The 20,354-nt window shown below is 45.4% G+C and overlaps 3 protein-coding genes across 6 annotated transcripts in view; 1 reads left to right on the top strand and 2 right to left on the bottom strand.

Moving 5' to 3' along the window:
• Positions 1-4,089, top strand: part of PMPCA (peptidase, mitochondrial processing alpha subunit) — a 5,570-nt gene extending 1,481 nt beyond the window's left edge. Inside the window, exons 4-11 of the mRNA XM_017809923.1 lie at positions 7-168; positions 563-826; positions 1,060-1,152; positions 1,406-1,524; positions 1,785-1,875; positions 1,994-2,056; positions 2,341-2,485; positions 2,773-4,089. Of these exons, the coding sequence (XP_017665412.1) occupies positions 7-168; positions 563-826; positions 1,060-1,152; positions 1,406-1,524; positions 1,785-1,875; positions 1,994-2,056; positions 2,341-2,485; positions 2,773-2,942 (1,107 nt within the window). The 3' untranslated portion in view covers positions 2,943-4,089. The remainder of the gene's footprint in view (positions 1-6; positions 169-562; positions 827-1,059; positions 1,153-1,405; positions 1,525-1,784; positions 1,876-1,993; positions 2,057-2,340; positions 2,486-2,772) is intronic.
• Positions 4,090-4,267: 178 nt separating this feature from the next.
• INPP5E (inositol polyphosphate-5-phosphatase E) lies at positions 4,268-13,792 on the bottom strand. Its single transcript, XM_017810041.1, has 11 exons — positions 13,667-13,792; positions 11,881-12,967; positions 10,191-10,314; positions 9,914-10,011; positions 9,184-9,308; positions 8,942-9,061; positions 8,460-8,567; positions 7,548-7,709; positions 6,865-6,980; positions 6,325-6,461; positions 4,268-5,631 (listed from the first exon to the last, which is right to left on the bottom strand). The coding sequence occupies exons 2-11, from the start codon at positions 12,735-12,737 to the stop codon at positions 5,499-5,501; spliced, it is 1,980 nt and encodes a 659-aa protein (XP_017665530.1). The 5' UTR covers positions 12,738-12,967; positions 13,667-13,792; the 3' UTR covers positions 4,268-5,498.
• Positions 13,793-14,388: 596 nt separating this feature from the next.
• Positions 14,389-20,354, bottom strand: part of SEC16A (SEC16 homolog A, endoplasmic reticulum export factor) — a 28,180-nt gene continuing 22,214 nt past the window's right edge. For 3 of the 4 annotated variants that reach the window (XM_017810316.1, XM_017810318.1, XM_017810319.1), the window contains 9 exons: positions 20,256-20,333; positions 19,977-20,033; positions 19,206-19,317; positions 18,743-18,880; positions 18,557-18,657; positions 18,091-18,165; positions 17,408-17,467; positions 16,436-16,510; positions 14,389-16,032 (listed from right to left, as the gene is read on the bottom strand). In XM_017810316.1, coding sequence (XP_017665805.1) covers positions 15,964-16,032; positions 16,436-16,510; positions 17,408-17,467; positions 18,091-18,165; positions 18,557-18,657; positions 18,743-18,880; positions 19,206-19,317; positions 19,977-20,033; positions 20,256-20,333 — 765 coding nt within the window. In that variant the 3' untranslated portion in view covers positions 14,389-15,963. The remainder of the gene's footprint in view (positions 16,033-16,435; positions 16,511-17,407; positions 17,468-18,090; positions 18,166-18,556; positions 18,658-18,742; positions 18,881-19,205; positions 19,318-19,976; positions 20,034-20,255; positions 20,334-20,354) is intronic. The other variant, XM_017810317.1, reaches the window with a different exon arrangement.

The following is a 20,354-nucleotide window of genomic DNA, read 5'->3' as shown; positions in this document are numbered from 1 at the left end:
TGTGCTCATCAAGAACTTCCCTTGCAGCAGTTGGGGTTGTTATCTCTTGCTCTCTGTCCTGTTCCAGATGAGGAGATCGAGATGACCCGCACGGCCATACGGTTTGAGCTGGAGGACTTGAACATGAGGCCTGACCCAGAGCCTCTGCTCACTGAGATGATCCATGCGGTAACACACTGAAAATTCCACCTTGCATGCAGTCCCCTGCATTCTTCTCATTTTTCTGTCAACTCCAGGGTTTATTTTACATTATTCTGAAACCAGGTTATTTTGTTACTCGATTCGATTTCAGTGATGGGAGAATTTTGGTGTCTCTCCACTCTGAAATCCAGCATTCTACACTTGTGAAAGATTCTAACCTAAACTAAAAAAAACTATCTGCAACTTAACCTTTGTTGATGTGGGTGACAGTATGTTGATTAATGAAATAATGCTCAGCCTTTCCTCTTTTACATGTCTCAAACAGGTCGGCTTAATTCCAAAACAGAAAGGGAAGATTTAGATGAGGGCTTTAGGGGGGTGAGGTGATATTTGTTACTTGAATGTGCCTGTTCCCTTTCAGGCAGCCTTCAGAGACAACACAGTTGGACTGAACAGGTTCTGCCCCGTGGAGAACACGGACAAAATCGATCGGGACGTGCTGCACTCGTACCTGCGCAGCTACTACACCCCTGACAGGATGGTGCTGGCTGGGGTGGGCATCGAGCACGAGCAGCTGGTGGAGTGTGCCAGGAAATACCTGCTGGGAGTGGAGCCCGTGTGGGGCACTGGGCAGAGCAGGGGCGTGGACAGGTCCGTGGCTCAGTACACGGGAGGCATCGTCAAGGTAAGGGGTGAAGGGGTGCAAGTGGTGTCGTGCCCCTCTGCTGTCAGTTGGAAGGGCAGATTTGGAGTTGAGCTGGTTTTCGCTTTTCTAAAGTTACATACTGTTCCTGAGTATGAGCCAAAAGTGGCTGTGACAGCTGGTAATTGGGTGACAGGTTAATTATTAGGAATGTATCAAGCTGGATGCAACAGCAGTGAAAATCAGTCTTAATAACCTGTCTGCTCTTCCCACAGGTTGAAAAAGACATGTCAGATGTGAGTCTGGGCCCTACTCCCATCCCAGAGCTCACCCACATCATGATTGGGTTAGAAAGCTGCTCATTTTTAGTAAGTATTAACCTAAAGTCCCTTGTTTTGGGAGCCCTGTACTTGAAGAATCCCAGAACAGTGACTCATTACAAAAACATTGGCACTCTTGCTGCTGCATGCTCAGACAAGCAGCTTTTCCACTGACAGTTTGATGCAGGCACTGACCTTCCCACTCTTCTTGTGCCATATTTCTTTCTTTCCCTCCCCTTTACTGACCCCAGACCCTTGAGAGCTCTGCCATGATCTGACTGAATTTCTTGTTGCAATTCAGGAGGACGATTTCATTCCCTTTGCGGTGCTAAACATGATGATGGGAGGTGGTGGCTCTTTCTCAGCTGGAGGGCCTGGCAAGGGCATGTTCACCCGACTGTACCTCAATGTGCTCAACAGGTTGGTTTGCCTTTTAAGGGGTGGCAGAAACAGTCCTCCAGCAGGTTCATATGGAAAAAATGAAAGCAAACATCGTCAGGTTATTCTGCTTGAAGCATGGGACTGGTTTGTCAGTTGGCATTTTGAGAGGGTGAAAGTCTCATAGGCACTGCTGAGAATCCTGAAAGTGCACTGGGAGGGCACTCACTGTCTGTGTTTGTTTAATTTTTACATGTAAATTTTGGGTTTTAAATTTGAAAATGCTGTTTGTATACCCACAGGCACCACTGGATGTACAATGCAACCTCTTACCACCACAGTTACGAGGACACAGGTCTCCTGTGTATCCATGCCAGTGCAGATCCCAAACAGGTACAGAGTCCTGTATTCAAAGACAGGTGTCCTTAAAAAGTCACCACATCACTCAGTACCAGAGAGTTGACACAGTAAGTGTTGTTCTGATCTTCTTTCAATGATCTGTTCTCCGTAGGTTCGGGAGATGGTGGAAATCATCACCAGAGAATTCATCCTCATGGCAGGAGCAGTGGGAGAGGTCAGTAGCACATTTGAACTTGCAGACGCTCTTTGAGTTGAAATAATCCCTGGAATTGTTCAAGGCCAGGTTAGATGGGGCTTGGAGCAACCTGGGGTTGCTCCAAGAGAAAAGTGTCCCTGCCCATGGCAGGGGAGTGGAAAGAGATGAGCCTTAAGGTCCTTTCCAAGCAAACCATCCTGGGATTCCGTGAACACACTGTAGAACTCTTCCATGTTATCTTCTGTTAGAGAGCAGCCACCAGAATTTTTGGAACATTATTTGTATTTCCTGCTCCTTCACAGGTAGAACTCGAGCGAGCGAAGACACAGCTCAAGTCCATGCTCATGATGAACCTCGAGTCTAGGCCAGTGATCTTTGAGGATGTGGGAAGGCAGGTGTTGGCCACCAACACAAGGAAGCTACCTCATGAGCTCTGTGCCCTCATTGGTGAGTACACAGTGCCTTGCCTTGAGTGAACTGTAGGTACAGTTGGGGCAGGACAACTTAGAACATATTCCTGCAGCACAGCTGAATTGCCTGAGAAAGCCTGGGGGCATAAATACTGCACAAATATATTTCAAACTGTTCTTGATTGCTTTCAAGGTAGCACAGGGCTTATTTAGTCAGAAGGAAGGGAAAACCAGAAGCATAGAAGAAAAGAGTCAGTGATTGTTTTTCTGAGTATTATTCTACTTATGATGTTGTCACAGCTCTGCCTTTTTTTTTGCCTGCAGGTCAGGTGAAACCTACTGATATCAAGAGGGTGGTCACTAAGATGCTCCACAAGAAGCCAGCTGTGGCTGCCCTGGGTGACCTGACAGACCTGCCCTCCTATGAGCACATCCAGGCAGCGCTTTCCAGCAAGGACGGGCGGCTCCCGCGGCTGTACCGGCTCTTCCGATAGAGCAGCACGTCCTGCCAGGCTCACAGACTCCCTTCTTTTGGAACGTGGTTTTCAGAGTATAATGTTGCTGTACCACCCTCCCTCCCTCACATCTTCCCAGCCATGCTGTGCAACCATGGAGCTGTGCTGCCACTGAGCAAAGCTGCTTCGGAGCACCGGACTCGGTGGGATTCCTTCCCGAGGGATGTGGTGGCACCTTAAAGAGCTTGGCTTACACGTCTGAATTCAAAGAATATTTATAGCTGTTACCAAGTTGAACAAAGACTTGCTCAAACTGAATTAGGACAATAATAGTTATTATCCCTGTCAAGTTTGGCAAAAAGTTTCCTGCAGCCCAGGTTTTGTTACAAATCATGGATTCATTTCATCAGTAGTACTCACCAGGAGTCACATGTCTGGGAATAACTTCATCATTTTGCTGGAGCTCAGAGGGAAGCAGACCCATGGCATAACCAAGTTTCTGTGGAGTTCATCTGCAGAGATACTGTGCATAATGCTACATGGACACCTGAGAATGAAAACGATCCTGTTCTTCAGGTTTTTCACCCAGAAGTGAACTGTGCTAAAGAATAAAAGTTCTTTTCCTCCAGGGTTGCTTTACAAACAGTTATTAAAGGAGTTGCTGCTGCACCTTAAAACTCGTACCTCATTTCCTCAGCGTCACTCAGATGAACTTAAGGCCTTGCAAAAAGAAGACACAATCATTTGTCTCACAGCTGAGATGTCCCTCAGCTGAGAGCCAAGATCACAAAATTACAGCATTTAGAAACATTGTGGTCTTGACCAACTCCACCTTACAGAAAGCCAAGTGCCACACGTGACGTACTGAAGAAATGGAGACTCAAACGAGGAATAAAACATTTGATTTACATAATTCCCCAACACATGGGTTTAAAAATATAAACAGCTGCATTGCAGCACTTCACTGCTAGCTGTGTATGGTGAGGAGCAATCAGACTGGGAGCAGAGCACTGTGAGGCAGCTATTTACCTGCTTTACCCCATCCTTTCTTTGTGCAACCAGAAGAAAATGTTGCATTGCTTCTCGTGCAGCCCACAGTCTGGAAATCCTGTTCACTTGTTGTGTATGTTTGTAAGGAAATAAAGAGGCCTCTAAACAGCTGGAACAAGTAGTAAGACTTCTGAAATTCATCAGCCAAGGGCTGTGTTTCTTGCAAGTGAAATGTGCTTTGTTCAGTTCTAAAAATCCCAGAGAAATCTGTCCTGCTCTTCCAGCTGAAGACAAATGGCTCAGGTCACCCAAACATGCATCACACAAAGAACTCTGGTTCTGACAACAGTAAGAGCTGGTTCTCAGTTAAGGTATTGCATTAATTTATTTTTATTCCTTTAAAAAGAAAGGAAATCCAAGTACCTGATGGCTACAGACAGGTCAGTGCCATAAATGTACCGCAGAACAGAAGCTCTGTCTTGGACAGGTTGCATAGTCAGCAGCACTTCCTCCAAGGTGTTTGCTTGGTGTTTTAGGTACTAAAGGTGATGAATGATCCAGCCCATCTGTGCCCATGAGGAGTTTTTAAGTATTAGCTGTACTTAACATTTGACCAGTGCCATACTGGTCCTTGTAGTATGTTTAGCCTTAAGACAACACTACTTCAAAAATAGCAAGTTATTCACAGTTCACCGAGTTGGAAAAACAAAACCAAAAGGAATTGACTGTGACTGGAGGTGATGGAACTGCATGGAGCTGACTGGGCTCTGCAAACCTCCCTGGTACACTCACTTGGCATCACTTTGGTGAAGCATCACACAGTACAGTACTTAAACCATTCGTTTCAATTCAGGTGTCCTGCTGCTGAAGGCAGGTAGTGTTTTATGAGCCCTGGAGAGGGCAAGTGAGGTCAGGGAGGGATTGTTTCAAGCAGCCAAGTATATGGCCTGAGAGCAGGGTATTTACCCCCTTAGTAACAGAAGGCCTATAGAATGATTATTGAAAGGCAATGTTTCTACACTTCAATGTACAGGAGTACATTCACACACATCTTGCTGTAGAGGACCCAAAAAGTCCAACACAGGAGCACCATCCATACACAGAACTGCCCAAGTTCATCAGCTGGTCCCTTGTACTCATTTTACAGAATACTGTACACTTGGCTACAGAGAAGGAGCAAAACCCAACCCCACACTGTATGGAAGCAGATCTGACCAAACCAGAGAGACAAACAAAAAAAATTCACCTTTCTGCAGGCTTTTCTTAGGTGCCCTGCCCCAGGTGATGCCAGTTCCAGCAGCTGTGCCCCTGTGTGGAGTCCTCCTACAAACAACGGGCTGCACCCAGCGGCTTCCTAAGATAGTCTGGTTAAAAATAAATCCATTTTACCTGTTGGGATGGATGTCTTAAATAACTGACTCCTTTTCTTCGGCAAAAGCACTTGAGCTACATGGATTAGCTCATGCAGATGAATCCAGGATGAGGTTTAAGACATTCTTCACAACTGCCAGAGGTGCTTAAAGCAGACAATTCCCTGCAGAGTTTGCCATGGCCTGCAATCCTCTTTCGGGGCACCTCTACCACAAGCATTGCAGGGCTCTCAGCTCAAGAAATGCTACATATGCTGCTGGATTTTTGGTCCTTTTGCTCCCGTCGTTTCTGAAGTTCCCTTGTAATCCTCCTCTTTATTCCCATTAAATACAGTTCTCTGTCAAACTGCCCCGCAGCAAGTGGAATGCTACAACAGAAACACAAGCCACAGATCAGGGCATAAATGTATTTGCCCAGCATTTCCCAACTAGCTCATACAACAAAGGCCAGAAATCTAATTTTTACTTTCTTAATGCATTCAGCTACTGCTGTGGGAGAAACAAAAGTTGTTCTTCCACAGCAACAAGTTAAGGTTTTTCACAACACATTTACATGGAGAAAGTCCTGGTTGTAAAAGGGAAATGTAATTTCAATTTTCTAAAGAGTTCTACTAGTACAACAGTCCACAGCTGGACATTAGGAGCTTGGAGGATCTCAAAATATTCCACTGACATCCAGCTATGCTGAAATGCAGGCACCACTGGGGAGGGAAAAAAGCATTGATCCCAAAAATGGAAAGAAGAAAAGGAAAGCTGCCCATGCTGATAGGGAAAACAAAGAACTGCATCTCAGATAAAACACAGATTAATAATCAATTCCAATGGGCTCTGTTTATCCCCCTCAGGAGGATTAAGGGACCTGGAAGCAGGGATTTCAGCTGTCAGTGCAAGGTTTAAGCTCTCACTGCTCTGACCACCAGCATAAAAATCAGACTGCAGAGAGCTACATGGGATAAACTCTATTTTAGGAATTCTGAGAAGACAAACTCCAAACAGGAGCATATCCTCAGGATCCCTGGAGCCATGTGCAATCACACAGAGCAGCACAAGGAGGTACTCACTTGTCTCTGCCAGGCCTCACTTTGACACGAAACAAGGCAAACACAGGGCGATGGTCTGAGGTTTTGATCACAGGACAAGAGGAATATTTGACAGCCTGGATGTCGTCCTTGTACCGACTGCGGAACACAACCCGGTCCTGGAGACGGAGAGAGAGAGGGGAGAGTGCTGGTAACTCCTCTTGCACATCCACCCACCCTGGAGAGCAGCACTGGTTCACAAGAGACCATTCATTTATCACATTCCACTTAGTGAAATTAAGTGTCTTGGACAGGGACCCATTAATGAAGAGTGTGTGCCTGATCCCCAGAGCTGCTCTGGGCCCAGCTATGAGCACAAGGGAGAATCCAGAATCCACTCAAACAGGATGTAAGGCAGGGAAAATGAGGTTAACAGCCTGTGCCAAACTCTCCCTGCGCTCACAGGTTCAACAATCCTTTCTTCCAGAGCAGACCCACATGCCCTGTTGCCCTTAAGCCACAAATCTCAGCACATCTGGATCCCCTCTGGTGCAGGTGTGAGGTGCTGAAATCATCCCTTACCGTGTAGGATGGAGTCCTTTGTTTGGAAGTGGTGTCATAGCTGTCCTTCCCTATGTCAAACTTGTAGGAAGGGCGGAAATGGATATCAGCCTCTTGGAATCCTTTGAAAATAGACCCTGTAAGGGAAGAGAACAGCATGAACAGCATTCTCCTTCCTGAGAATCCAGCACATTTCTGCATTGATTCTACTAATGCTGGCTAGAAACAACAGCCATGTACATACATGACTAGAAAAACATGGGGTCAGGTTCCAGAAAGGGAGAAAGCTCAAGTTATTACATAGTGAAGATAAAAAATAGCCAGTGGATATTTAGTCAGTGGCCAGTTAAACAAAGAACACCTGGTCCATGCACTTCACTTTCCACTGAAAGCTTGTGCTACTTTGCAAATGCTCAAATGTTCAAATCTAAATTCCCTGGACACTGTGACAGAATGGTGTCCCAAGTTATGGAGAGTCAGATGAAACAGCAGCAAATGGCTTGGGAGGTTACACTATGGATAAAATGCTACAGCAAAAGGTCCCTTGACACACTGCCACTGTATTTGACAACTGCTGACTTCTTTTTTTTTAGGGAATGTAACAAAAGGAAGCAGGAAAGGTCTTCATTAAATTGGCTGTGATTAGTCCTGTGTGGAGATATCTTTGTTCATGGGGATGAGGGAGGAAAACAGCTGCCTCTCACCCCGACTCATCTCACTGGTGAGCTGGTCATACACCAGGAGCTTGGACACGTCTGTGTCTGGGTTCTGGTTCAGGATGGAATCCACAGTCTCACGGTCCTTGTTCAGTCGGAAGTTGAAGTCACCAAACCAGAAGACTTCATCAAACCGAGTTGTGACATCACCTGCAAATTCAGGCCACAAGTGTTCAGGATATTCTGCCAGATACGGTCAAGGAACAGGCATAAATCCCTTCTTTTCACTACCAGGAGATGTAATGCCTCAGCATGTTTTCTGCCTGTGACCACGACTGTATATGGTTATAAAAAACCCAGTAGAAACAGAACAGAAATTTTAAACATCATAGAAAAAGCTGAAAAGAGACCAAACTATTGATAGGACCTAAAACCAGGGTGAACACAAAACCCTAATGCTACACTGCAGATAAAGAGTCAATTCATCTTTCTAGAGAAAAGACTTGCCTACTTATCTAGGCATGACATTATCAGCACAGTATTAAGAAACAATAATGGAATTTGGCAAACAACATATACACAAACTTGTGTATATGTAAAGTGACATAACGTTCCTTCTCTTAAGTTTTGAAATAAATTAATTCCTAATTGCTCTAGAAAACACTTGGAAAGTAAAACACATCTGTAATATTGGTAATACTTACACCAAAATTATCATATTACTGGAAAAATACATCACATAAAAATTCCTTTTTGAATTTTCTCTCTCTCATTTTAATTTTTTTCTCAAATCCCCCCTCAAAATTTCAAAAAAGAAAAGAAAAGAATCGTGTGTGAGTAATAACTATCCTCAGACAAAAAGCCCTGTGGTCTCTCAAATTATAACTCTCATTCTTTCTTAGTGCAGACTGAAAGACAATGCAGAGACTGTTGGGTTCTCACACATGGTTTCACACTTACTAGAACTGGATCGATATGGATTTGTGTCTGGAACATTCTTGGGAAGTGTAAGGGCTTGAATGGTTTTATTGTAGTCCAGTTTCCTCTCGTTCACTTTACTGTCCCCAGCTGAAAGACACAAAGCCCATTACTGCCAATGATGAATCATTTTCATTCAGTGACCACTTCTGGTTACAAGGGGAGCTTCCAAAGGGCATCAGACATTTTCCATGTGTAAAATGGGACACTGACCCAGGGAACACACACACACAGAAAAATAACGACAGAAGGCGTGGAAAAGGGAACACAATGGTGCAGAGTTCATTTCTGTTTTAACACACACAGTTCTTTTGTAAGTTTGTTATCAAACAATCCTCCCCCCTTATCATTCTCAGCTCAGCAATCCTGATTTTTGCCTTCAGCCCGTCCTTTTTTACCTCTGTACAGTTCCCTCCCCTCCTCCCTCAAACAGGACCCTTCTAGCAAGATTGTAAATATCTCACATGTGAAATGGGAAGTGATGAAGAGAAAGGAGGTCCCAAAAAACGTGAAGCAGATTCCCAGAGCTCCCTTGGTTTTGATCTGAGACACGATTCGAGTTGTCACCGTGGCGTACTCCACTTCTGGAAGGAGAAAAACAAGATGCTTTCACCGAGAGCCTCTAGAGACAATGAGCAGGGAAGTTAGGAGAGGGAGAAAAAGCCAGGACACTGGCTGGCAGCAGTGCTTTCAGCTCCCCACACACCTGAGCAGAACCAGATGAGGTCCCTGCGGATGAAGACCGACATGTAGAGCACCCCATGTGCGGCCGAGTAGAGCAGGACGTAGTGGGGGCCCAAAGTCTCCTGCAGGCGGATCTCCCACTCTCTTCTGCAGGAAAGAACAACAGCTGGATCACACAGACAGTACAGGAGACAACAACCAGAGAGGAAATCAGTATTGTGGAAACAGAGCAGTCCCTCTGACACAGAACATCAATGAACAGTAAGCATTGATAAAACTTCCACTGAACGACTAAGGAGTGGCTGCACAGCCGAGCCAGCTCAGAGCCCCTCAGAGCTGGGCTGAGGAATCAGCAGGATTTTGCCATCAGCTGCTCTAACAGGACCAACTTTGGTATGCCCAGAGAAGCAGCGGCTGCCCCATCCCTGGAAATGTCCAAGGCCAGGCTGGGCAGGGCTTGGAGCAACCTGGGCTGGTGGAAGGTGTCCCTGCCCATGGCAGGGGGGTGGAACTGGATGAACTTCAAGGTCCCTCCCAAGCAAACCATTCCATGACTCTGTGATTTACAGATCTTTGTGCCTTTTTGCTCTAAAGTCTATTTCCCCTGGTGCTCATGCAATGAATTCAGTCTTATTAAATGGGTTGATTATTGAAAATATTAAGATTATGATGGATACTATTTCCAGGCTAATTCAAAGCAAAGTAATTACTTAACAATAAAAGAAGATGGTTCATTACATTGTTTTTGCTACCTGTCTGGACAGCCTTCTTGAACCCCAATGACATACATGTCCTGGGCATAGTCAGGATCTGTTGGCAATAAGAAGTCATCCAGATTCACTGGAAGTTCCTATTAAAAAAGAAATGAAAAAAAAATAGCAATATTAGTTGTGCTAAGATTTACAAGAAAAGTACCTTGTAATTTGATAAAGATGATGAACTCAGTTTGATGAGGAACATATTCATGAATAGAAAAACATCAGTAAAGCTGGGGTAACTTTACCACTGTGGAGATTTCTGTGCCCTTACCTTCTGACCCTGCATGTTCCAGGTGGCCACAAAAATTCCAATATTCCGATCAGGGAAATATCTGCTAAGTTCTTCTGCTCCCAGTAAGGCACCACTTGCCATAAGGCTGCCTTCCAAATAGCTCCTGTGAACAGAAGATCCATAAAAGGAAAGGGCATGGAATAATGATTTGTAATGCTTAAATCTTGAGTTATTCAAGAATATAAGAAGAAGGCATTTAGTATTTATATATTGTTCTGCTTGCCTGAAGTTCCTTATAAAGTTCCAACTCTTATAGAGAGTTTGTGGATCATCTACAATAAAACAAAACCATTGTCATAATCAGCCTTTCAAAGCCAGGACATGAGGATGATGGTGAGGCTGATGCTGCCCAGGTGCTGTGATGAGGAGGCTGAAGCCATCCAAGTCTTCAGCCCCACTAATACTTACCTCAGACACAGAATGAAGAGACTGGTTTGATAACCTGGCCCAGGTTGCCCAGAGAAGCTGTGGCTGCCCCATCCCTGGAAGTGCCCAAGGCCAGGCTGGACAGGGCTTGGAGCAACCTGGGCTAGTGGAAGGTGTCCCTGCCCGTGGCAAGGGGTGGGACTGGATGGGATTTAAGGTCCCTTCCACCCCAAACCAGTCTGTGATTCCATGACACTGCAGTGTCTCGAAGCACCTTGGTTTACTTACAACATCAAAATAGCTCCACCATGCCTGGTGTTCTGGCACCAAGTTGCTCCTAATCAAAGACTCAAATTCACACTCTTCTTCCAATTCAGCTCATCAAATAAACAATTTACTGAGCCTGAGGTCTCAAAATATCATATTTGGAAAGGACAGATCGTCCCACACCTCCTGCCCCTCCGAAGGACACACTGTTTACACAGGCAAGGGCTGTTGGCACAAGGACTGCCCATTGAATAAGCATTTTTAATCTTGCTTAAGCTCTGCAAATAACGATGACAGCACAATGTCAGGGAGCGCTGGGCAAGCCACTGCCTGCAGCTGCTTCAGGGAGGGAATTGGAAGAAAACCCTCATGGCAAACAAGTAACAATCTATCCCAGGGCTTTCTTACCAATTGGTAACACTTTAATTTATCTCAGTTATTTCCCCTCTACTGCTGACTCTCATCCTTGGAATCAATGACTAGATTCCTGCCTGAAAAAGCTGGGGCAGAGGAGCTCCTGTGGGACACTGAAGCAGTTCCCAATAGGTGATTTGATCCTACCAGAAGCCAAAAAAGCACAACATCTGCAGAGGACACACAGCACCTTACAGGACAGTGATAACACTGTATGTCCTGCATGATAGCTTCAAGCTAAAATATTTGGCTATTTTTCCTGCCATTTAACACTTCAGTTCAAGCCCAATGTACTTTTAGATTTAAAAAAAAGGGTTCTCCCAACTGTTGGCATGCACAGTTACTGTTTCTAAATTTTCAAAAAAGGTTATGTAAATATTACAAAAAAACTGACAGCAAATCAAACACAAGAAGGAAAATAATCAGCTAAAAGGAGTAAACACAGCGTATCTGTACCAATCTCTTAATCTTCCAACTGTTTCCAGTCTCCACAGCAGGTTAAATAACACAGAACGACTTCTGTGCTTTCTGAGCGGTCGGACATTCGCAGCCCCTGCCCAGTGGGATTCTTCTCCCTTCTAACACCTCCCAAACTTTTGCCAGGAGAAGCTGGGGGACTTACCTGCTCCGAACATCCTTGGCTCGAATGGGAGTGAGCAAGCTGAAGGTGGATTTCATGGAGTCTGTGGAGCAGCTGTCGTACACCATCCCATTGCCGTGCAGCCGGGTGTCGCTCAGGCTGCTGCTCACCCTCCCAAACTTGTGCTGAGAATAATGTCGGTAATCCAGACAATCTGAGTCGATCCTATTAGCTGTCCTCAGGGTGTGAGAGGCCACGTTGAGCTCCATGGGGGGCAGGGGGCGAGCTGGCATGATTTGGGACAGCCGGGGTTTGCCTCCCGTGAACGCCTTCCCCCGCAGCAGCCCCCCAAAGGCACTGGAGATCTCGGAGGCTCGTTTCCCCAGGTCAGAGGTGCTTCCCCTGCTCTTCCCCACGGGACTGGCTTCTGAGGCGTCTGGTGAACTGTGCAAGGAATTCTGCTGGCAGCAGGGATGGCAAGGGCTCACCCTGCCCCGGTTGGGAGGGCTGGGGGATGCTTCCTGCAGGGAACCATTGGAGGAACTGGTGTCGTTGGGATCAGTCAGGCTCTCCTGGCTGGTCCTAAACCGCCTCCACCTCCTCCAGCTCTTCTCATCCAGAGATGCAGCACGTTCCAGCCGGGGCTTCCGGGGAGGCCTTGGAGTGATCGATTTAATTTTCATATTGGCTTTGAGCTCCTCTGGTAGAAGCTTTAAGGTCTCACTTACAGGGGTGCCCACACTCACAGGACCTTCAGCAGGAAGTGCCACATTGCCACCAGCCTCCTTTTTGGCTGCTTTTCCAGCTTTTTTAGCCCGCAGGTCCTGCACTGCTCCACCCTCCATGCTCTGAGTAACACACGCCCTTGAGTGCTGTGCAAATCCATTTGGAGTGCTCATCCTCCCCCAGGTACCGGCTGTGGATGCTGCTCCAGATGAAAAGTTCCTCACAGCATAGTTTCCTTCCCTTTTATCGCCCTGTGGGTTCACAGGGCTTTAACTACACCAGCAAGGCATGGGAATTGCAGACAGCTCAGTCTTTAGCTGGGAATGAAGGGCAGGTGCACGTGCAGGCAGATGCATTGTCTGCAAAATTACAAGATCTGGATTTCCTGGATTTCCTGGGATACCTGGATTTCCCCAAGAGAAACAAGTAAGGATAAAAAGTTATTGAGCTGCAAATTGTGATACTTAATCAGAAAGCATCTCCTCGCAGGACCTCCCTCCAGCACAACTCAAACCTTAGCGTGACCTTGTTAGTAGAACACCGTTATTTCTTTTATCAAGAGCACAGAACTGACCCCCTCACTGCTGCAGATACCAGGGCTGTGTGCACACTTCTGTAAGAAAAGGCTGTGTGCCCTGTCAGAACGAGAGGAAACTCGACCTGCACACAAAGCACAGCAGGCTCTCCTTGCCGTCCACACGCGGCGTCACCAGCACACCGGGCTGCCCGAGGCCGGGAAATTTCCACCCATCTCACAGCAGGGAAATCGCTGCCGCCTTTTCTCGCCTCGCACCAACCGCTGACACCGAGCAAACACCCGAGGGAGGGGCGGGTTTAGGGGATGGAAACGGGGTTCAAGGCAAAGCCCTACAGGGACGGGGGGAAGCACCTCGTCATTCTGCGGCTACCGCGGACCAACCCGCCCCGGCAGCCGCCCCCGCAAAGGCAACACGCGGCGAGCGCAGCCCCGAGCGCGGGTTCTGCACCGCGGGGCCGCCCCCGCAGCCCCCGGGCCGGGCAGGACGAACCGGCCCCGGCCCGGCCCGGCCCGGCCCTCACCGGCACCGCCGCCCCCGCGGGCGGGACGCAGCGCGGGCCTCACCGGCTCCTCCCGGGGTTCTCCGCGTTGCCGGCGGGGCTGGGCGGCGGCGGGGGCGGCCGTGCCGGTGCCGGTGTCGGTCCCGTGTGGTGTCGGTCCCGCTCTCTCCGAGGCCGCCCCGGCCCCTCCCTGGCAACGGCGGCGGCGGCGCCGGGCCCGCCCCGCGGGCAGCGCCCCCTGGCGGCCGGAGGAGCGCCCGCCCTGAGGGAATCCCCCAGTCGCGACTGTCACGACACGGGCGGCGTTTAAACAAGCAGCTTAAAGTAAACAGTTTACACTCGTAAAAAAAAAATTAAAAGTTGCCTGTATTAAGGCTCAAAGCTATGATTTTGAACATTTCACTGATCACGGAATTGCAGAATGGTTCGGGTTGGAAGAGACCTTAAGAGCCCATCCAGACACCTTCCACTATTCCAGGTTGCTCCAAGCCCCGACCAACCTGGCCTTGAACACTTCCAGGCATGGGACATTAATCTTTTCTAAAGGAAACCTGTGCCAGGGCCTCACCACCCTCACAGCCAAAAATTTCTTCCCAACATCTCATCTAAACCTACTCCCAACACACAAGCCAGTTCCAACACTGAACACTCCAGGCTCCCTTTCCTCACAGGGATCGTTCCCAGATGAACAGGAGAAGTTCCTTCACACGGATCATTCCCAGATGAATAGGAGAGGTTCGTCCACCCAGCTCGCTAAAGCAATAACCACAAGAAGAAAGTAAAATGTGAAAGTGCTCCAGAGCGCAAAATATTTTATTTAAGAATTTACAGTGTCAAATCTTACACTTAGGAAAGACAGCTGCTCCCAGCTCAGAGGGAGCCTCCTTGAATGAAGTTGTTTGGCAGTCTCTACTGAAAGGAGAAAATAATCAGCAGCCTGGCTGGACTAGAGGAAAGCCAAGTGTCTGATTAGGTTTCAATTATAGAAAAGTAAACCACACTGACTGCTGCTGCCCATGGCTGGAACTGAGTATGGACCATCACACAGAGGTTTCTAATCCCCCCCAGCAGCCTTTTACTTGGGCTGGGTACAAACCTTTTGGGACACATGTAAGGCTATCATGATCTCAGAAAAGTGGTGTTATTCAGAAAAAGAAAAGAAAAACCAAAACAATGGGGGACCAACACTGGCAATTTCACATTCGCGTTACTTCTACTCCCGGGCAGAAATTCAAGTAAAATCAAATAGTTTGGTGACAAGTTCTAAATAAAATATGGCCTAATGATTTAATAAATATTTAAAGTTTATTTCTCTCTTTGTAGATAATTCAGATTCTTCAGTGAATATAAATGCTGCATATCATGGTTTTCAGGATTTCCTATATTAAACCTAAAGATTTTAAAGTCCATCCGTAGAGGTCTAATCCGCCTACTTTTAGTACGTTTGAAATTCACCTGTTAGCTACTTAAGACCTTGGTTATTTTAGTAATGGAGATTCAAGAACGGATTATTACGCTGATTCTGGCACTCAAAAGGAAAAATAAAAATAAACAAAACTTTCAAGCTGTTACCCCCCCAGTTGCACAGTGCCAGCAGTTTGAGAGAAAGCAAGTAACCGTATTGCACTTAAACGAACACTCACTCGTCAAGAGAACAGCATTGGCTATGATACAGAGCTCCTTCCCACTATACAGTTGGCTTTACAAGTAGTCTAAACCACAAACTACATACAGACTAGGAAAGATCCAAATCAAATCAGTATTAGATTACAGTCACAGTTTTCATTCAACGTAGGTCAATTTATTTGGATGAGCTGTGGCCCCCTCCCCGCTCCCAAAAACACACCAGCTGTGAGGCGTCTCCCAGGGGAACAGATCCAGTTCCACGTCCTGGCAAAGCATCACAACTGTGCATGGTCCTCTTAAGGCCACAGTGTTATGTTACAATGTGGACATGTTTTTTTTCCCCCGCTGGGAGGGGAGCATCCTTCAGAAATTAAGGAATCCCTGAAACTATGCCTTGGAAGGTCACACTAACAGGTTTAAAATAAGGAATAAATTGCCTATGCAATTTACAAATAGGTTCTGTAACAGACAGCAACTATTTCCTCCCTGTGTCTATCCTTTATCACAGCAAAGCTATTTCTAGCCAGGTTTTTTAAAAAGGAAAAGTTACATATATTTCATGTTTGGTAATGGTTTTGCGTAGATGAGGTGCAAGCAGGGAGACCCATGAAAAAAATCACCCATCATTAAATTTCTGTCATATCAACTGCAGCTGATACCACGTGCCATAAGGCTGAATAGTTCTTTGCATACTCAGAACATGATTGAGGATTCCAAATTCAAAGCCATTGTGTTCTACTTCAACGTTGGATACTTCCTCTGTCCAATTCTTCCCAGCCTTGAACTTCCAGTGGCTGCAGGAGACTGAAAAAAGGAAGAAAAAAAAAAATGTTCTGTAAAAGTGTCATGCTGGAGACAAAATACAAAAAATTGGGAATATAGGTTTGAATGGAAATCTGTTAAATTAAACAGGTGCCAGACTGGTCTCTGTGCACATTTAATATCCTACATGGAACAATCCAGATTAAGCTGGTTAAGCACAAAATCATGTTTTGTTCAAAGTGTAGAATCACAGACTGATTTGGGTTGGAAGAGAACTTAAAGACCCTCCAGTCCCATCCCCTTGTCACACCTTCCACTATCCCAGGTTGCTCCAAGCCCCGTCCAACCTGTCCTGGAACACTTCCAGGGATGGGGCAGCCACAGCTTCTCTGGGCAATGTTGGATAATGAAAATAAGGCAAAGGAAACATGAGGCCTTTACTCACTTGTGCAAATTGAGAGGGATTGTAGAATGGTACTGCTCCTGCTGCAGGTGCCCCCGAGGGTGGTACACTGGCAGGCTGGAGAGAGAGAATACTGCAGTTAGAGAAGGGCAGAGCTTTGCTGCCTCTCAAACGTGGTTTGCTGAGTTATACAGAGCAAATATTCACAGGAATAATGCCACCAACATGGAGAGCACAGCATATTGTAACAACTGCAGAGTGCTGGTACAGTTTGCATCCAGATCTAGAATATTACTTGCTTAATGTAGGAATTGGCCAAACAACGCCACACATGCATAAACTGTCAATAGCTCTGAAGATCCAAAGCATGCAAAACCAACACAAGACACCAGTGCAACTTCACTGAATTAGTACCTTCTGCCTCTGTTAGTACACCTTAGGGCTTGCCCCAAAATAAACATTCTATGTCAGGTTTGGCTCTACTAAGAAATATCAGAAAGGTTTGTATCACCCCTTTGTGGTGACCCCACAGCTCTGGAACTTACAGCAGAGATGAAGCATTCCTTTAATTCCTACAGGGACTTTTGCAGATGGTTTATTAGCAATTTGAGACTGGCAGCAGCAGAATGACTGAGTTTTGCTTGTTTGTGTCTTTTTAGATTTGTTGTGTTTGGTTTGGGGAATTTTTTGTTTGGCTGGTTGTTTTTTGTTTAAAATCAACTGACTTCTTTAGTATCTCAGCAAAAAGATGGTGAAATCATTATGTGAATCTCTTAGGAACATAAACAAAAAGCATGCCTGGATTACATGCACTCTCACAAATATACAAAACTGAAGACCCTGTTTGAGTGTAAAAAGGAACACTACATCATTAGCTACTTTCAATGAAATTTATGTGAAATGAGAAGAGGGGAAAATGACTAAAAGTAGCATTAGTGTTTGAGCAAACACAAAATAAAGAGGGGGGGGGAAGTAAATAAGTTAACATAAATGAGAATGGCCAGCCACATGTACCTGATTAAAATGCTGGCTTACTTCACGTGATAATGAACTCATTGAACTAGAGCGCGAAAGCTACAAAACAGCAAGAACACACAAATACAAAAAAACACAAATAAAAAAGTCGTCATGCATGTCACTGCCCCAAGCTTTCAGTTGTTTTATTTCATTGTAAAAGTCTCACTGCCAAAGGTTAAACCAACTTCAAGTTAAAAAAAAAAAAAAATCAAAACCAAACCAAAAACAAAACGTAAAGCCGGAAGTTAGTTTAAATCAAAAGGACTTCTTAAAGCACAAAATTATGTAGATATAGAAAACATTTAGTAGGAACAAAGGTAATGTTACTCTGCCTGGCACAGCAGTCTATTCTCCTTGTGTCTTGCACTTAATATTAGTGAAATTACATGCATGCATGGAGGCAAGAAGAGATCCTCAAACTGCTCTCAAATTTTACTCTGAAAAAGGCTCGTAAAAGTACTTATATGGGAAAAGGAGACCATATCACAGAATGTAGGACATGGAAGTTGAACTTCTCATATGGGCCTAGAGGTCTTTTTCTCTACAATTCATACTCCATCTTGGCTACTCATCAGCAACTGAATCAGTTACTTGTTTTTGATGACCAATAGTAAATCCACTACAAATTAATGCTTAAAATATGCTGTAAAAGTCATTAACCACTTTGCATCAAGCCTTACCTCGCCTGATTGGGAGCCATCAGGGTTTGGAACAGGAAGTCCAGATCCAGGAGGAAGGGCTGCAGGGTTTAAGTACTAAAGAAAAACAAGGCAATTCTGTTTATCATCATTACTACGATGCTATTTCACATTTCTGCTAAAGATCCCACTGGAGCAGAACCTTACAATACATGAAGCAGGTGAAACATGCAGTATAACATTCCTATGTTCCTGGTCCCTTTCCTGGCACATCCTGCACCCATGGAACCTGCAGCCCTGCCAAATAAGGAAACACAACTTCTCATGGGATTCCCACTTCCATTTTCACTTGCATTTCCCTTCTTCAGTTCTTCAAATAAACCGTTAAACCACAATTTCCACAACAACATTCTTTATGTCTTGTGGCTGTGAAGCCACTCTTTAGAACCACGAGGGGTTTTTAATCAGAAGTCAGAATGTCTTGTAGATATGATTCATTCAAACCCACCTCTGGTTCCACAGCTGCAGCAGGATCTGTGTTGGTTTGGTTTGAAGCTGGTGTGTGCTCTGCTGCACCACTTCCTTCCATTGGCTGGGAGTCCCCTGGAACTAGAGAGGAAACAGGATTTAGCCAAGCACACCATACCCATAAATAGCCATACAACCTCCCTACAGCTGTATCCACGTGACACACCTGAGTTTGGAACAAACACATTGGCAGGAATGGGCATTGGTGCCAAGGGGGCAAACAGGTCTGATGGTGCAGGAACTGCTCCGCTTGACTTGGTTCCACCTGGATTCAGGACATCCACGTAACGGGCTCTGCTCCCAGCTACAACAGAAAGATGCAGAAACAACAGAAATAAGCCTTGTGTTTGTCATGCCTGGGACTATTTCAGTTTGCTGGTTAAAGGTTCTTTCAGAATCAGAAAATAACACTCCAGGGACACAAACAGTAACACCCAAGTCAGGAGACAGTTGTGACAGAAGTCACAGTGTGGGATCTAGGCACAAGCAAAGCCAGCAATAGCCACAGCTCCACTGAGTTGCCAATTGTTCTCAAACAACTCCAGAGAAGCCCAGACTTCTGTCTTCACATTTTATGGAAGAGAAAATCTGAATTCTTCCATACTTTGAGCACTAATGTTATCTGTTACCTGCTCTTCTGGAGAACATGTTGACAGGGGCACCAGGGGGGCCCCCGGGTCCAGGTGGAGCAGCCTGAGGAGCTTTAGGAAATCCTGTTGGAGGTGGTGGTGGAGGTTTACTCTGTAGGGAGAACAAAAAAAAAATCCAATCTCATCACTGACTGAGAGTTTTAAACCAAGTATACGCCTGACTTCTCCTCTCCTTATTCCAGAGCGCATGAAATTTGGTCTACAAATCAATATTCCCAACAGATATCTCAGCTGGGAACATCAATATCTCCCAGCTGATACCTTAAATAATGCCAAGGCATTTCTACAACCCACCTACACTCACACTAAAAGGAAACAACAACAGTGGTTCTTATCATTTGTGTTTTTAGGCAGATCCTCAAATGACAAGGATGGACAGGAAGTGTGATTTTCTTTGCTGTACAAAGCATTACATTTTCAAAACTAGAATCTTCCTACCTTTTTCCCTATATTCTCTTTGCAGCAAGTCAATTTACTTGCAATTGTCTAGGTGATGCCAACCTCTAATGAAGTGATACACCAGACTAAGTGCAAAGCAAATTCCTTGTAAATTCAGTTGCAGTTACTGAATCCACACCAGCAACTAAAGATGCAAACATAACCCGTTTATTAGTTTCAAGATACTGCACATTTTAACCCAAATGCAGCAGAAGGCAGTTCTTAAGAGCCAACAACAGATTAAAGAAAATTTTGTGCCAGTATGGATTTCCATTTTCCACTTGGAAAAATCATGAGGATTCAGATTTTTACCTCTTCTTCTGGTTCATCCAGATTAACCCAGCGCTGTTTCTGTTCATCCCAAACAATCTATAAGAAAAACCACAGTCAAAAATTAAGAGGTCGATCCAAGCTGTTAAAAAAACCCCTAAAAACCCCTGTAACCATTTATTTAAAAAAAAGCCAGTCTTGAAATAAGCATAATCTTCAAAGTTTTACAAGCATTTGTTTACTTGTCAGAACAATGTTCATCTGTCATCCAGGAGAACATCTGGAACAAATTCAAGTGTATGAATGTTTTTGTGATCTTACTGATTTGTTCTTGTCATCTGGCAGGTGAGCCTCATTCTTTCCTTTTCCCATCAGCCAGCGAAACCAGGTTCCACCAGTCTAAAAAGAAATTAATCCAGT

Source organism: Lepidothrix coronata, unplaced genomic scaffold (assembly GCF_001604755.1).
Source record: "Lepidothrix coronata isolate B3197 unplaced genomic scaffold, Lepidothrix_coronata-1.0 Scaffold28, whole genome shotgun sequence".
Taxonomy (NCBI): Eukaryota; Metazoa; Chordata; class Aves; order Passeriformes; family Pipridae; genus Lepidothrix; species Lepidothrix coronata.
This window is presented reverse-complemented; position numbering and strand designations above follow the sequence as displayed.

Bases quoted from the DNA above. Each gene is read 5' to 3' on its own strand.
- INPP5E (XM_017810041.1), bottom strand. From the start codon at position 12,737: ATGAGCACTCCAAATGGATTTGCACAGCACTCAAGGGCGTGTGTTACT. The intron at 9,062-9,183 runs GTGTGTGGGGAG...TTCTCCTTCCAG, and splicing joins CCTCATCTGGTTCTGCTCAG to AAGTGGAGTACGCCACGGTG. The intron at 8,568-8,941 runs GTGAGATATTTA...TGTGTCTTTCAG, and splicing joins CATCACTTCCCATTTCACAT to CTGGGGACAGTAAAGTGAAC.